Source organism: Phocoena phocoena, chromosome 8, assembly GCF_963924675.1.
Source record: "Phocoena phocoena chromosome 8, mPhoPho1.1, whole genome shotgun sequence".
Lineage (NCBI taxonomy): Eukaryota > Metazoa > Chordata > Mammalia > Artiodactyla > Phocoenidae > Phocoena > Phocoena phocoena.
The window spans coordinates 7946401-7962913 of NC_089226.1; the positions used below are offsets into that span (position 1 = coordinate 7946401).

Below are 16513 nucleotides of genomic sequence, written 5' to 3' on the forward strand. Positions count from 1 at the left end.
CACAAAGGCCAGCCTGCCCTCCCGGTTTCATAGCTTCCTGTTGGGTCCGCTGAGATCTTCAAGGTGCCGCCACCGCAGTCCAGACTGGCCCCTCTGTCCAGTGCCACCTCCCCGGTTCCCATCAGGGGTGATCCAGAGAGGCCTCCCCACTAAGCGTCCTGACGGCTCTATCTCGGGCTTGGCCTACAGGACCCCAGTCTGCACCGCCCCCTCCTGCACCCTCCCCAGGACGAGCATGGCCTGATTTCCCTCCGGTTGCAAAGAGGCCTCAGCCTTGTCACGTTCCACATCGCAGCATCCTGGCAGATTGTAAAGAGGGAATGTTCACCTAGAAAGTGTACCCTCTCCGTAGAAAATGCCATGCAGTGCTCACCAGTTTCTGAGAAGGAATGTGCTCTCTCTCTGTGAAAAATGAGGAAGATGGGAGATTTTAAAAATATCTATAATGCTAAAGTACGGAGGAGCAGTGAAGCGCTTTTTGCAAGGAATTCTAAAAGAATTGCCCTTTTTCAAATTTAGAGGCTTGTGCTTTTCCAAAAACAGGCTCAGAGCAGAAAAAAAAAAAAAAAACCTTGACTTTCTTTCTCCTCTTAAGGATGCTGGCAGATACTGGATTTGGTAAATTTGCATAAAGTTGAAAGGTACGTTTAGTGGTTTTCTGGGATTCCCTGAAATGAATTTTTGTGGCGAGAAGCCCAGAGAAAGCGTTTTGCTTTTTTCCTTGCCTGGCACGCTGCTTTACAGTTCCCCGTGACGAGGGACAGTGTGTTCTGTCTGCTCCCGTTTATCATTTTCCCGAGTGGATGACTTGCCCATCGCTCGGCTCTGTCTCTTCTCGTCCCGCCTGTCTGACCCTGCGTGTCCTACTCCCTAAACTCTCTCTGTCACTTCTCCATCCTTCCCTGCACTTCCTCAACCAGCTACCACAGGGAACAAACACACATTTTTATAATGCAAAAATCAGTGTTCCTAGCGTCTCATGTTAAAAGCCAGTTATTAGGATTTCATGTGTTTATTTTTTAAGCCCCTTAAAGAGGAGACCTTTTCCCCGTGCCCCTCAGTCTTTGCGAGACTCCTGAGGCCCCAGGTGTTGGTCGGGGAGGTTCCACCAGCCTCGCTTCCCTCCTGAGTGAAGCCACGGAGCCTCTTGAGGACCCGGATTTGACAGATGGGAGCCTGTTGCAAAACCAACCATATCAGTTCTGCTTTCTATTTACGGGACCGACCCAGACACTCCCGAGTCCCGCGGTGTTTTGCTGGGTCAGGATGGCCTCCTTGAAGCTGTTAACAAGCCAAAGGCCCCGAGACAGCTTCTCGCGCAGTTGCAGCCAGACAGCGCTGAGGTTAGGAGAGCACCGCCAGGTCCCCAGGGGCCTGAGCCAGACTCCTGGGCCCCCTCACCGTGAGTTGTGTCACTTGTTCCAAGTGGATCTGCCGCTTTGTGCCTCGGTTTCCCCATCTGTAGAATAAGGCATGAGGTCACCGTGAGGTTGAAACCAGTAAACGGCAGCCCACGCCACCACACTAGACTTCTCCCCCGGACCCAGCCATGTTGCACAGCAGAACCCCAGAGTCAAGGTCAGGACGAGCCGGAGAGCTTTGGGAGGCGCTGCAAAGCAGATACTGACCTGAGAAGGGCATTCAGCCCGCCCTGTGGCCGTCTGCACGGCAGCCGAGCTGGAGAGGGAGAAGTCCCTTCCTCCGCAGGATGACCCACCTCCCACATGGCAGGAGGGATGTCCTCCCCTGCCTGCCCTCCCGCCCCCCGCCTGCCCCAGGGTTCCACGTGCTCTCCCACCCCACCCTGTTCTCCTTGCTGCTGCTCTTCTCACAGGTCACCCTTTCCCATCTGGTTTCTCCCTCTGGCCACCAAAGGGTGCTACACCTGCTCTCCACACACCATCACACATCACCCACCTGCGCCGTGAACACACACACAGACACACACATACACACAGCCCTCTGCCTGCGTGGAGCCCGCCATCTGCGCCCTCCCCCTCCCCCTTATCTCTCCTTCCCTCTGCTCTGCACACATCCTGTGATTCATTTGTGTACTTGGGATTAAGGAAGCATCGGTCTCCGCACAGACAGCGCCTCACTGATGAGATGGCTCAGACCCTTTCAGGGTTTCATCGGAAATAAACAGAGTGCACACCCTTCCTCATTTGAGGGGCGAAACGAGTGACTTTGTTTGACTTTGCCCCTACAGCATCTGTCTCCCTTGCCGCATCTCTCCTCCCTGGGGGCCTGCCCATCCTGGCCTCTTACCTCCTGCTGTCACCGTCACCATGGTGACGGTTTTGTCGGTGCTTTGAGGCAAGGTGCTGACCAGGCCACCTAGGGAGGCTGAGGCCAGGGTGCAACACAAGGAGGTAACAGAGCGGGAGGTTGAAACGAGCAATTTCACATGTAACTGCTGCTCTCCGTGTCCACTTATTGAACAGACAGTAATCATATCGGGAGCTAATGAGGGCTGAGCTCTTACTGTGGTGTTGAGCTCTGGGACAAAGCACTTGTATTAACCCATTTCATCAGCCCACAGCCCTGTGAGATAGATACTGTAATATCTATGCCATCCATGCTATCTTGCCCACAGTCACACAGCCAGGAGCCGGGAGCGTGGCACCTGCCGCCCATCTTTTCCCTGCATAACAGGAGCTCCAGGTGAAGCACGGACTTCCCAGTGTCCGGACCTTTGCAAGTCGCTGGAGTCAGGGACCCCTGAGCTCAGCTAGTCCAGGGCCCCCCAGGCTGGGGGCAGGGCCAGAGCTGAAATGCAGCCTCCAGCCCTCTCTCCTCCTGTCCTTCTGCCCCCCAACCTCCCAGGAAAAGTGTCTGGGCAATGGTGCCACAGAATCCGTGGATGACACATCTTAAAAAGACCCTATTTGCATCTTACCCCAAATCTTCTTTAGGTAGACCTGACTGGGAGTGGAGACGGTCTGAAGAGGGGGGAAGGCACTCACATTTATTAAATTACATAGACCTAATTAATACGTGTATAGCATTGCCAGATAAAATGCAGGATGCCAGTTACATTTGAATTTCAGATAAACATACTAAAAATTATTTGCAGTTTATCTGAAATTCTAATTTATCTGGGCGTTCTGTACTTTTATTTACTAAATCTGGCAAACCCTGCACATCTCCCAACTCCACTGCTTACTAGCTGCGTGACACTGGGCAAGAAACTTAACTGCTTTGTGCCTCCATTTCCTTGTCTCTAAAATACGCATGACCACGTCTACGTGTATAGCGTTGTTGTGAGAATTAAATGACTACTTTTATGGCACTGGAAGAGCTCTGGAGTTCGGGCTGTTAACCATATTATTATTATTTGTTGTTGTTGTATTCTTATTACTACACCCCAAAGTAATATGCTAGGAGGTGGTAAAGATGCCAAGATGTATTAAGACTCCTCCTGGAGCTGTAGGGAACCTGAAACAGGTCCACAGATCAAGTAACATGGACCACGGTGGGTGCCAGCATGAAAGGCTAGTGCTAAGGGAGCAGGGGATGTTTGCTTCCAGCTCAGCGGGATCAGACAAGGCACCAGCTAACCAAGATTTATTGAGGGTCACCCTGAGCTACACACGGTACTAAGTACTGGGATAGAAAGAAGAAGCCGGCAAGGGCCAGCCCTCAAGGAGCTCACAGCGGTCGGGCAGCCGACGGCAATGGCACCAAGGGCCACACGAGCTCATGGAGATGGCACATGGTCTTAGGGCAAGGGCCGAGATTGAGAGAGGGCTTCCTGGAAGAGGTGACAGTAAAGAATGACCAAGAGTTAACAAGGCAAAGGTGGCCTTTGAGCTGCTTGGAGAGAGGATGGTATTCTAGCCTGTTAAGAATCGGGATGAGGACATTCTCGGCAGAGGGAACTTCGCAAGCCTAAGCATGTGGTTGTAAAGGTCAGGCTATCCTTGCAGAGAGGTGAGCAGACCCGTCCAAGGAAAGCACACGAGAAAGAGCTGGAGAAAGAAGGCCTAGCTGGAGAGGGCCTTGGACGCGCTCCGTGCGGATGAACTGGGTCTTATCCCGGAGCAGCAGGGAGTGATGGACAATGTGAGCAGCAGAGATGGAGCCTGTGGGACAGTACCCGACCATCGCGGAGGTGGAAAGGGTTGGAGCGGAGCCGAGAGGGTCGCGGCCATGGGCCCAGTGCTGGGACTACTACAGGAGCCCAGAGCTCCGAGCCATCTTTCAGCAGCAAACCGGACAGTAGGTTACTACTGAGTGCATCGGTTAGCTGTTGCAAACTTAATGATTCTGTAAGCCAGCGATTTGGCCGAGCCCAGAGGAGACGCTCACCTCGACTCCACACGGGGTCAGCGGCGCACGCACGCCTTTGCGGCCGTCTAGCATAACGGCCTCACTCTCATGGGCACAGGATGTGGGGAGACTGGAGAGGGAGGGGGGCCAAGCAGGCAGGGCAGCAGATCACCCCTGGGGAGCAGCAGGGTCTTCACCCCGTGTCTGGTGAGGACAGGGCAGGGAAAGCGGAGAGAGACCTCTGCTTCCCCAAGGAAACAGAGCACCAGACTCACAAGCCCTAGGAACTCTGCCCACCATCTTTCAAGGGAATGAGCCTAGTCTGCTTGAAGAACAAATAACCTCTCTACAACACTGGACCATTGATAAAGTGTTTTCCCACACTGCATCTCACTTGATCCTGGGAGCTACACAGCAAATCTGGTTTTATTGTATAGTCTGTTCTACAAATGAGGAAACTGAGGCACAGAGAGGCTAAGAAAGTTGGCCATGGCCGCAAGCTAGTAAGTGTAGGGCTCAGCATGTGAGCCCAAGCTGGCTGACTTTCAAGTTAGCCAAGGAAAGGGAAAGTGACAACTGGGGAAGAGTGACTTATTCCAGGAGCTGCAGGCGATTTTTATCCATAAGAACAAATTAGAAGCGATGGAAAATGAAGCAGAAGGGATTGGCGAGAGCCACGAAGTTCAGACTTTATCCAGATGGCAGTGGGGGACCTTTGGAAGATTGTAAACAGAGGACTGCTAGAAATGCAGCAAATGGTGAGTGAATGGATGAGTGGATGGGTGAAAATCAAACCTTTGCAAAGATCACTCTGGAACAGTGTGGAAGGTAGAGCAGGGGGTGTTAGGTATTGTAACCCAAGTAAGAAATGATGAGGGCCTGAGACAGGAAGACTGCTGGGGATGGAAAGGGAGAGACGAATCTGAGAGATATTTCAGAGAATTAACCAGGATGGTTCGTAATGCCGGATGCAGGAGAGTGGAATTCAGAAAGACGTGCAGATTTCTAGCTTCAGTCATTGGTGGTGCCATTCCCCCAAATAGAAGTTATGCCTATTTGGGATTTATCAACGTGCAGATGTTGGCTGAGTCCACAGGAAAGCCATGTGCTTCTCCACGGCTAGTGCACAGGACGTACACAGGCCTGAGAATCCCTGGGGAAGAACACCAGTTACGGGTGGGAAGAAGACAGAAAGTAGCATCCAGAGAGGATGGGAGAAAACCAGAAGAGAATCCTAGAGGCCAGTTTAGGATTTCTCTATTCCCCCACTTGGTCTTTTTTTTCCTTAGTACTTACTACCAACCAACATTGTATTATGTATTTACCCGTTTATTGTCTGTCTCTCCCACTGGAATATAAACTCCACCAGGGCAGGAGTTTTGCGTCCCCGCTGATTTGAGCAGGGCCTGGCCCATAGTAAATACTCAACATGGATTTTCTGAATACATGTCTAGTGAGCTGGGCCTGAGAAGCCACCCCTTAAAAGCAGGCACATCCCGGCCGTGTCTTTACAGACTGCGGTTCTGCACGTTGGCCATTAGGCGGCGCATCAAAGTGAGCGAGGAAGCTGCAGGCTGGGATCGCATGGGGCCCAGAACCTGACAACAGGGCAGAACGACAAAAGTGAGCAAAGCGTGGATCTGAACGGCAGAAATCATTCCTCCTCTCCCTTAGCAGACATCGCTCTCCAACACAAACTGCAAGTCAGGCTCGTGCGTCATCGAGCCGTCGGAAATCAGGTTGGGGGACGGGAGTGCGGGGTCTGAAGGCATAGGGATGAAGAGTCAGGACTGGGGCAGGAGGGTTGACGGGACGGGCTGTGAGGCACAGCCCCAGCTTCACGGGCGGCTCTGGGTGCTGCTCTGATGCTGGCAGAACAGATCACAGGGGAAAACAAACCTGGGTCTCAATCCCAACCCTACCCCTTACCTGCTGTGTTAATTTGCCCTCCCTGAGCCCCCGTTTCCTAGTCTATAAAATGGAGGTCCTAAGAGCACCCGTTTCGAGGAAAACTGAGAATGAAACAAGGGGGCCCTTGGCCCAGTGCCGTCCACATAAACAAAACTAAATGTCATTCTTAAAAATTGGACCTGATAGGGCTTCCCCTGGTGGCGCAGTGGTTGAGAGTCCGCCTGCCGATGCAGGGGACACGGGTTCGTGCCCCGGTCCGGGAGGATCCCACATGCCGCGGAGCGGCTGGGTCCGTGAGCCATGGCCACTGCGCCTGCGCATCCGGAGCCTGTGCTCCGCAACGGGAGAGGCCACAACAGTGAGAGGCCCGTGTACCGCAAAAAAAAAAAAAAAAAAAAATTGGGCCTGATAATCAATATTTGTCTAGCCGTTTACAAAGCTCCCGCCTCATTCTTCATATCATAAAGGTAATCCTCAAAACAGCCTGCAGGTATCTTTATCACCCCACTTCCCAGACAAGAGGGCAAACATTGTCAGATTACATATGTAATACAGCTTGTAAAGGGATGGACTCGAGCCAGGTTCAGCTCAGCAAACATACAAGGGATTACCCTGGAGCGTCAGGTGCTCTGCCAGGTGACGAGGACAGGACGGGTGAGGCTGCAGTCTAGGGAAAGACAAACACACTCAGATCATTTCCATAGAAGAGGTGAGATACTGAGACAGAAGGATGCCCAGGATGCTACGGGATCATAGACAAAAGCCACTTGGTCCAACTTGGAGATCCAGAAAGACCTCATGGACTGAGCAGCCCCCCTTAGCTATATCTGGAAGGCTGGGTAAGAATGATCCAGGAGAAGAAGGACCCCAGCATTCCAAGTTAAAGAACTGCCCGAGCAAAAGAACCTGTTACTTTTATTTTTTCGATGTGTTGGGTCTTTGTTGCTGCACGTGGGCTTTTTCTCTAGTTGTGGCGAGCAGGGGCTACTCCTCTCAGAGGCGTAAGGGCTTCTCATTGCGGTGGCTTCTCTTGTTGCAGAGCACAGGCCCTAGGCGCACGGGCTTCAGTAGTTGTGGCGCTCAGGCTCAGTAGTTGTGGCTCGCAGGCTCTAGAGCGTGGGCTCAGTATGTGGCGCACGGGCTTAGCTGTTCCACAGCACGTGGGATCTTCCCACACCAGGGCTCGAACCCGTGTCCCCTGCATTGGCAGGCGGATTCTTAACCACTGCGCCACCAGGGAAGTCCCAAAGGGACCTGTAATGAAACACATCCATACTGGGGTCCACCTCTAAATCTAGTGTCTAGTGAGCAGGACGCTACCCCCAGGAAGTCATGGAGGGAAAGGCACCAACCAGCACAGAGGTCCCCCCACGTGTTCTCACTGTCCAGTAAGCCTTTTCTTCAAAGCACTTATCGGTTTGTAATCATCCTAGGATCCCTCCAGAGCAGTGTTCCTCAGACTTTAACGTACATACCAGTTATCTGGGTCGTTTTTAAGCGCAGATCCAGATTCAGGAGCTCTTGAGGTGAAGCAAAAGCCTGCATTTGTAACAAGCTCCCGGGTGATGTGGAGGCTGCAACTCCATCCCGGGAACACGCTTTGAGTAACGAAGTTCACCCTACCAGCTCAAGAGGGCAGGCTGGGTCTGGCTTTACTCAACCACTATGGGCTCAGATTGGGGCGTGAAAGAGGCTGAAAGAAAGACGTGGAAATATCAATTTCAGGAGGGAAGGAAGGAACGCTGGCCATGCAGCCGGGACACTGGGAGGAAAGAAGGTTCTGGAGTGTGGGAGGTGCTGGTTTGGATGAGCTCAGAGGCCCCTGGGGGTCCTCCCTCCCCTCCAGTCAGCTCCCCCACTCCCAGCACAAACTCAGTCCGCTCCTTTCCTGACTCCCTGGGGCCTGGGGCTGAACACTGACCCCTAAAAGCAGAGAAAAGCACCATGGAAGGCACACCTCGTCTTCCCTCCAAGCCAGAAGCCCTCCGAGCTGCCACCCTGCTTGCAGCAGACCTCTCCCTAGCCTATGATCCAGAGAAATCAGACAGGGGTCCCTCCTCGACCGAGGGGTCTGGTGCTACCGAGAAAACAAGCTGAGAACCCCACCACCCCAAGCCCTCCCGCCTGGGCTCCTCCTTTCCAGAAACGGCAGGAAGCAACCACTCCCCAAGGTCCCACCATAGGGAGTTCCTGTCCCCGCGAGGTGTGGGAGGCACCCCCTCTTTGCCCGCCACCCCAACCCTACCCACCGCCGTACACACACAGCATAGAAACTGCTGGCCTCGGAAGCAAACGCCCATGCCAGACCCCTCACCCAGGGATCTTTCATTTATTCATTCAACAAACATTTACTGAGCACCTACTGTGTGCCAGGCACTGATCTAGTGACCAAGAGAGACAAGGTCTTTCTTTGCTGTCAGGGAGCCTCCTTTCCATAAGAGGAGCTCCAAATGAACCCGGTGGTAAAGGAGCAAGGGGGCTGGCATGACAGAGAGTCACGAGGGGCTGTTACACAGGGTGGCCGGGCCTCGCAGAGGACGTGGCATCTAAGTTGCACCACGGATGAGGAGAAGCCAGCAAGACAAGGACACAGAAAAGAACATTCCAGACGGAAAGGCCCCGGGGCGGGGCGTGGTGAGGGCTGAGTGGCTGAGTGGAAGAAGCCAGGTCCCAGAGGCAGGCCAGGACCAGGGGTGCAGGTGCTTATAGACAACAGAGAGGATTTCAAATTATGTTCCAGGGACAGTGCAGAGGCCCCAGAGAGCTTGGAGCAGAGCAGCGACCCAACCAGACTGTGTTTGAACAGCCCACTTGTGGAGAAGGCACTGCACATGAGTTGAACAGGACCCAGGCCTGCCCTCCAGAGAGCTTAGCGTCTATGAGGTGCTCCCGGTACTGATGGGGGCGGGGGGATGGCCCGCTGACCGCCCCACATCTGCCCCTGGCCACATAAGCTCCGTGTCCGGGCTGCTGGCCTCTGCTGGCAGATGTGTCCCATCCCCCATCTCTGGGGACCAACCATCTGGACTGACGGAGCATCTGGGGAACGCTGGAAGCCCAGCGGGCTGGAGGGGGCCACTTAGGTGACCAACTGGACTTTGGAGGAGACCCCACAGCGCTGCCCATGGCCTGGCACCAAGAGAATTTTCCCAGCAAAGTTGACCAACCGGGCAGACCAAGACCAAGGAGTCAAATGAGCTGGGCACAGAGTCAGTGAACAGTTCCAGAACGAGGCGGAAGCCCTCTGAACCCAGCTCCACTCTACTCTCTGTCCAGCCGATGTCCTGCAGGAAGGAGAGTCAGATGGTCACCCCTAGCACATGCTCTAGTGCAGGAGGCCTTCTGATCATAGGAGCACGTCTTAGAGATAGCTGTGGGGCTGGGGATCGGTCCCATACAACTTTTAGCCACAGAATCTCTTGTTGCTGTAAAATGGTATAAAGAACCCTAGTACATAAAACAGGTGAAAGCTTTACCGCCCAGGTGGAGCCAGGCTGCACTTCCCCATCCTCTCTTACCCTCGCTCCCTGTGACTCTGGGCAGCCACCATGCTCTCTGGCCTCATACACCTCCCCTGTGCCTCCCTGCCCGCCGCTCCACTGAGGCCCGCTTGCTCTGGGCAGCAGAGCTGGGAGAAATTCCTCAGGGGCTCCCTCCCACACAGGGAGCACGGGTCCTCTACACTGTACACCCACGCACGTGGCACTGTCTACACGGCTGATGGCCAGAGATGGGCAGAGCAAGGAGGAAGGCCCCCAGCCGCCTGCCCAAAGCCCGGATGACAGGAGGGTAAATGGCAAAGAGCCAGGCGCCCCCCGCGACTGTAGAACCCTAATTCGCATGATGTGCCCCTTTCAAAAGCAGCGCCCCAGAGCCAGCCCCTGTCCCAGGGAGGGTGTGACCCCTGGGCTGCCTTCCAGCTCCCGGCACCCACTCTGCCCGGGCTCAAGTCCTCCGAGGTCTCAGTCACCCAACAGCTAATGCACTTTTCCTGACCGACAACAAGCTCAACACCAAAACCGTCAACTATTTTTATCTCTGGATTAATCACAAAAGGCTAACGCTTCCACCTTCCCTGTGATTAAAAAATTAGGAGACCAAGCTCTGTAGTGGTTCAGGATAATAACGAATCCTGGGAGGGGGGTGGATGAATAATGCATCTCCAGGCTCGGGCTACTCGAGACTTTCTCCCCTCCTGGCCCCCCAGCTCCGGGCCCAGGTCTGAATGGAGAGGTAATGAGTCACCCTCCTCCTGTCAGGACCACAGCTGCCAGGAGGGAGCGACTGTTGATTTCTATTCAGCCTGTGGGCCCCAAACCTCCCCCCTCCTCCCCCTCCCACCCTCACCCACCCCAGCCCCCATCCACACCCCCTCCTACCCCATCTGGTGTGCACCGAGGCGAAGGCCGATCCATAATGCATGGTTACGTGAACAACTGGCGTGATAACCACTTATTTGGGAAGATGTGTGCGCGCACGCGTGCGCCTAAGCGTCACACAGCACAGTCCCACTCCCCTCTCCCCTCCTCTAACCCGACATTCCAAACGCGGCACTAGCCGTGATCACAGGCGGTTACACTGAGCAAAGGCCCAGAGACACTATGTTCTCAAACCTGGTCACACAGCAGAATCCTCTGCGAGCTTTAAAATGCCCTGATGCTCTGGTCTACCCCCTGAAATGGGGATTCAGCTGGTCAGGGTGTGGCCTGGCGACGGGACGTTTAAAACCTCCCCCAGAATATTGTAAACTGCAACGAGAACCACTGTCTCGGGCCCAACAAATGTCAGCGCTGGAGGAACGTTCCAGATCCCCTGTTGTACTTTCACATGTTATATCTGAGGAAATAAAACTGGGCAAGGGACTGCCTTCCCGCTTCGGCCTCTGATTTAGGGCACTTCCACAATCTCGCCCCCTTGGCCGCGGACACAGGATGGCCAGGTGTTGATTCTGTTCCGGAAGCTTCTTTCCAGTCTCCCTGGCCTTCAGCAAGCTCTGCCTGAGCACATCCATCGAACAGCTCTCGGGCAGAAAGCCGCCACCTCGGAGGGAGGGGCCGGGAGCCTAGCGCAGCCCTCCCTGCTGGCAGGGCCCGCCCGAAGCAAGGAGCTAAAATCCCCTCCCCAGCACGATAAGGCCCTCATTAGCCTCCCTGTGGCTCTCTGGCCCACAGCACCAAGGAGGCCTCTGGCACTAATGCGGGGGTAAAGGGAGGGCGGGGGAGGAGGCTGTCTTTACTGTCCGGCCCACACCCACCATCTGCCTGTACCCAGGTCCCCCTAGGAGGCTGGGCAGGGCTGAACGAGGCCGACTTTCTCCCTGGGCCAGGATCGCAGTGGAGTCCTGGGGCTGATGAGAGCAACTTGGAAGCCGGGAGGGTTTTTTTCCCTTAGGAAATAGAAACTTGGGGGATGGCACTCGCCAGGGCTGTAGTTCTGAACCAGGCGTCCTGGAGGCCGGAAAGGGAGGGGGCAGAGCCACTAGCTGGAGGCAGGCTGCTTCAAGTACTTACCTGGCCCCAGGGTCTCCTGGAGTTTCCTGAGGAGCCTGGCAGGTGCCCGGGCAGGGATGGGCCCTGGGGAGCCGAGGGAAGCCAGCAGGCTGCTGGGGGTGCCCTGGGTGGGGAGGGGCTGGAAGGCAGAGCTGCTGGGTCTGGACGTGCCTCCACTGCCTGGAGAGGCTGCCTTCCTGCCCACGGGCCCAGAAGGTCGCACAGGGCCTGGCTGGAAGGATGGACTTTCTCTGGCTACTGGGCAAAGAAGGCCCTTTGCGTGAGGACCCCAACTCTCACCTAATGACCCATTCACTGAGGAAACACGCAGCTCAGCCCTCCTGACCAGCCCCGCCTTGGGGAAGAAGGCCAGGGATTCCTCAGGTGGTCTCCAAGGAGCCCTGCCCCTTCTGGTTTGTCCAGGGAGGAGAGACAGGGAAAGCAGAGGCCTGAGACCCTCGTGCGTCCACAAGCACAAATCTCAGAAGAGGCTCTGTGACCTTAGGCCAGTCACTTAACTTCTCTGGGCCTCTTCTCCCAATAATGGTCATCCATCATCATAACTGCCCATCCCGCATCCCATGGTCATCATGGGGATCAAAGGCATGACTGCACTGGAGTTAGCAAACGTGTATGGAGCCTCCACCAGGCACCGGGCCCTGTGCCGGGCGCTACGGGAGGCGTCACTCTCCCCCTGGCAGTCCCCGTCTCGTGGCGGGGACCACGCTGCTATGAAATGGGGTGGAAGGACCAGGCAAGAGAGATTCATTCTGACCCTGGGATGAGGGAGAATAAAGTGCTAAGGAGATGCCCAGCCCTCTGAAACACTGTCTCAGTCTCGAAAGGTCACCTGTCACCTGTCCCCTGCAAGGGAAGCAACCAGCCTGGTGCTCCAAGTGTCAGGGGACCTGCTTCCAGCCCTGGCTCTGCCACTCGTGCACTGTGTGACCTTGAGCAAGTCACTTGGTCTTGCTGAGCCTCGGTTTCCAGATCTGTGTAATTGGGATAATAATGTTTACCTTGCAAGATGGTTGTGAGGATTAAATCAGACGACAGATGTGACACTGGTTTGTTTTAAAAGAGGGAGAGAGAAGTTAAAAAGAATGATCTGGGCTTCCCTGGTGGCGCAGTGGCTGAGAGTCCACCTGCCGATGCAGGGGACACGGGTTCGTGCCCCGGTCTGGGAAGATCCCACATGCCGCAGAGTGGCTGGGCCCGTGAGCCATGGCCGCTGGGCCTGCGCGTCCGGAGCCTGTGCCCCACAACGGGAGAGGCCACAACAGTGAGAGGCCCGCGTACCGCAAAAAAAAAAAAAAAGCAATCCAAGAAGCCGTGCCGTGCTTCCCGATCTGCAAATCACAGCTAATGACGCCTGCCCTGTCCCCTCACGGGCTGCCGCACGCGGGGTGAAATGATGACATGAGAGTCCTCTGCAAATAAACACGCGATGCCTGTGTCAGGATTACTGCTGTTGTTGCTGTTATTGCTATCCTACAAGGGGATTATACATTTTATTAAAGAATGATAATTACTGTTGGTCATAAAGTCCACCCAGCCCTGCCCGAGGGGAGGGGCGCCCTCAGCCTGACCTCTCCCCTCCTCTCCCCGCAGTGCCACCTGACGACCCCGTCATCCTGGGGGGGCCTGTCATCAGCCTGCGGGCCGGGGACCCCCTCAACCTCACCTGCCATGCAGACAACGCCAAGCCTGCAGCCTCCATCATCTGGCTGAGGAAGGGAGAGGTGATCAATGGAGCCACCTACTCCAAGGTGAGGCGCGGTGGAAGGAGGGGAGGGGCTGCAGGAGGGGCCGGCTCTCCCCATCTCTCTGCAGCTCTTGCTCTGCCTGTATGATTTTCTGTCACCTTTTGTTCCTGGCTCGTTGTCTCTCTCTCTCTGTCTTTTCTCTCGTGCGCACACTGTCACTTTTTCTTTTTCTCTCTCGTGCTCTGCCTCTATTTATCTGACCTTTTCTGTCTCTCCTCCACTTTCTCTCTTTCCTGGGGTAAGGCCCTATGTCCAAATATGTGCCATTGGCGGTCAGAGCTTCACCATATGAGTTTGGGGGTGGGGGAGGACACAATTCACATACAGCAGGGACCTGCCGGGTCTGACAAGCTTTAAACCTGTGACTCGGGGCACACGGAGAAGGCTGGATCCTCCAGCCATACTCATATGGCATCTGCTCCGGGGGCTGTCAGAGCCCAGCCCTCTGCTGCCCCCTCTTTCCCCAGGACTGCAAGTGCCATTGACCTAGGAACTTCTGAAGTCCCAAAGGCAGAGCAGCCCCAGACAGGCTATGCAAGAGAAGGGGCCAGGGACATGAGCATCTGAGACAGAGACAGAGACAGAGAGACAGGGAGAGAGAGAGGTTGAGAGGACCCACGAGTACACAAAGTCAAGGAGGGTCCACCGTCTACAGAAAAAAAATCCCACAGGGCGGCCCTGAAAGCCCTCATAGCTGAAGCCTCAGTATTTATCACATGGTGGGTGGTTAAGCCCGTGGGCCCAGGGGGCTGGGAAGCCTGAATCCAGGCTCTGCCTCCTTCTAGCTCTGTGACCACGGGCAAGCTCCCCAGCCTTGCTGTGCCTGAGAGTCCCCATCTCTACCACAGGAGCCACGGCACCTGCCTCAAAGGCTGGTCGCGAGGCTTGAATGAGCAGAGTGCCGGGCAGAGGGAAGCAAGGCTGTTAGGATCACTGCCTTCCCTCACTTGATCCGCACGGTCCCCACGGTGCACCCTGCCATCCATATTTCCTGGGCGAGTGTGACAGTGTCATAGTAGAGCAGGCCCCACGATCCTACCAACTTGGTTCAAACCTGAGCCCCATCGCATATTATGGTAACTTCAGCTCTCCGCCTCAGCTTCCCCATCTGCAGAACGGGAGGATGATAACTGCGGACCCCTGTTAGGATTCCTTTGAGACGTAGACAGAATAATGCGTTGAAAGCACTGGGTAAAGTGCCTGGCGTAGAGTCAGGGCTTCGTAAAACGTTCGCTGGTATTACTGGGCCCTTCCTGCCCTTCCTCCCAGATCCCCGTCTGGCTCACCCTGTTATCCCTCCCCAGAGGTCACACAGCAGCCCAGCTTTCGTGGGGTGTTCATTTCGCTCCTCCACCATGCGGCCAGCAGGGGAAGGATGGGCTGGTGGGACTGAGGATGGCATCACAGATGATGGCTGGGTCCCTCGCCCTGGGAGAATCCTCGGGAAGGGGATGCACCAGCACAGGCTGTGGTGCCTCTCCCTGGACCCACGGCCGCCAGAGCCCTCGCGGCCCGGGTGCTTGGGTGAGGGCCCGCAGCTCCCAGCAGGCGTCTGGCTGCAGAAGCAGGGGAGAGGATGGCGGGGCCTCTCTCCAAGTCCTCTCTTCCTGGACACCCAGCCTCAGGCCGTCTTCTCCGGGCCTGGCACCAGAACTGAAGCCACCTGGCATTCATCGGGAAGGCAGACCAGGGGACGCAGGACAGGTTGTGGAAGAGGAGAGGAGACAGTCTGGGCTGAGGCCAGAGAGAAGTCTTCCCTGGGGGCCAGATCCCTGCTCCATCTGCTACTACCCCAGCAGCTGCCACATTGGGGGATGAGGCCTTGACCCGGATGCGCACAACAGGGGGAGGGTCGCTTGGTCTTAGGATGTACAGTCGTGTACATCTCTACCTTGAAGCCCCTTACCCTCCAGCCCTACCCCACTGCTTCCTCCAGCTTCAGACTGCTGCCTGCCCAAGGGGCCACCCCCCCACCCCCAGGACCAATGAGCCTCATTAGGTTCCACGCTGGGCCCTCACTGGAACCCAGCTCTGCAATCTCTCCCCTCCAGTCACCCCAGTACTCCCCATCTCATCTGTCCATCTTAGGGCCCGAGAGTCTCTACTCGGTGCGCAGCTGCCACTCATCCTGGCCTTCTTTGTGAAGAGCATCCTTCCTGGCCCCAGGGAACAAAACTGGGGGTTGGTCCCTGAAGACACAGGGTCTGGGGCAAAAGGCACCGTGCAAACCTCCACCTTCCCTGACGGCCCTCATTCAAACCACATAACAGGCACCAATGGAGTCCCCAGGCAGCTATAAGAAGGGGAGGCAAAGAGATGATTAAAAAAACTTGAGGGACATGGCAGGTGGGCGAGGTGAGTGAGGAGGGAGAAGAGAGGAGGCCTTGTTGCCAGGCAATCAGGCAGGCTCAAGCCCTTTCCAGGCTGTTTGCATATCAATGAACATCCTATATTCAGCACCAGGTTTGGGCCACCCACCCAATGCATTCCCTCCAAACCTCCATCCTCCCTCAACTGTGGTCACGAGGCCTCCCAGCTCTTGGGGCTCAGCCTGGCTCTCCACTGCCCAGCTGAGGCTCCAGGGGCTTTGGAAAGAGCAGAGTGGTGGCAGCTGCCCACACTGGATAACCTCACACAGGGTGCAGTCTGCCCCTGGCCAGCCCAGCTCCCCCACTACCGCTGCCAACTGAATGCCAAGTGCCTGCCCTCAGGGGTGGGACAGGGGGCCTGGATGCACAGACAGGAAGCAGCACAGCACAGGCAGGGTCCAGAGATGAGCCCTAAGCCTCCCACAGACACTGGGACAGTCAGGAAGACTGTTTGGAAGCAGTTAGTGGACCAGAGGCCGGTGGACACGCACACAGGCCCTGGCATGTTCACCCCTGTGCAGGTGAGGTATATAGGCCTCGCTCCTGGTCCATATCTGCACACACAGGTGGCACCCGCAGGAGAGGCCATCAGGGTCACACTAGTGCCCACCAAGCTGGAGGGAACGCTGCCCCAGGCCTTGGAGGTGGTGGCCCCAGAAACAGTGATTCACCACTAGTAACCCACTTACCCTCCTGAAGCTGAGTG

At 55.7% G+C, this 16513-nt stretch overlaps 1 protein-coding gene across 1 annotated transcript in view; it reads left to right on the plus strand.

The window, feature by feature from the left end:
* KIRREL3 (kirre like nephrin family adhesion molecule 3) overlaps positions 1 to 16513 on the plus strand; it is a 119502-nt gene that overhangs the window by 68468 nt on the left and 34521 nt on the right. Inside the window, exon 5 of the mRNA XM_065881617.1 lies at positions 13284 to 13441. Within this exon, the coding sequence (XP_065737689.1) occupies positions 13284 to 13441 (158 nt within the window). The remainder of the gene's footprint in view (positions 1 to 13283; positions 13442 to 16513) is intronic.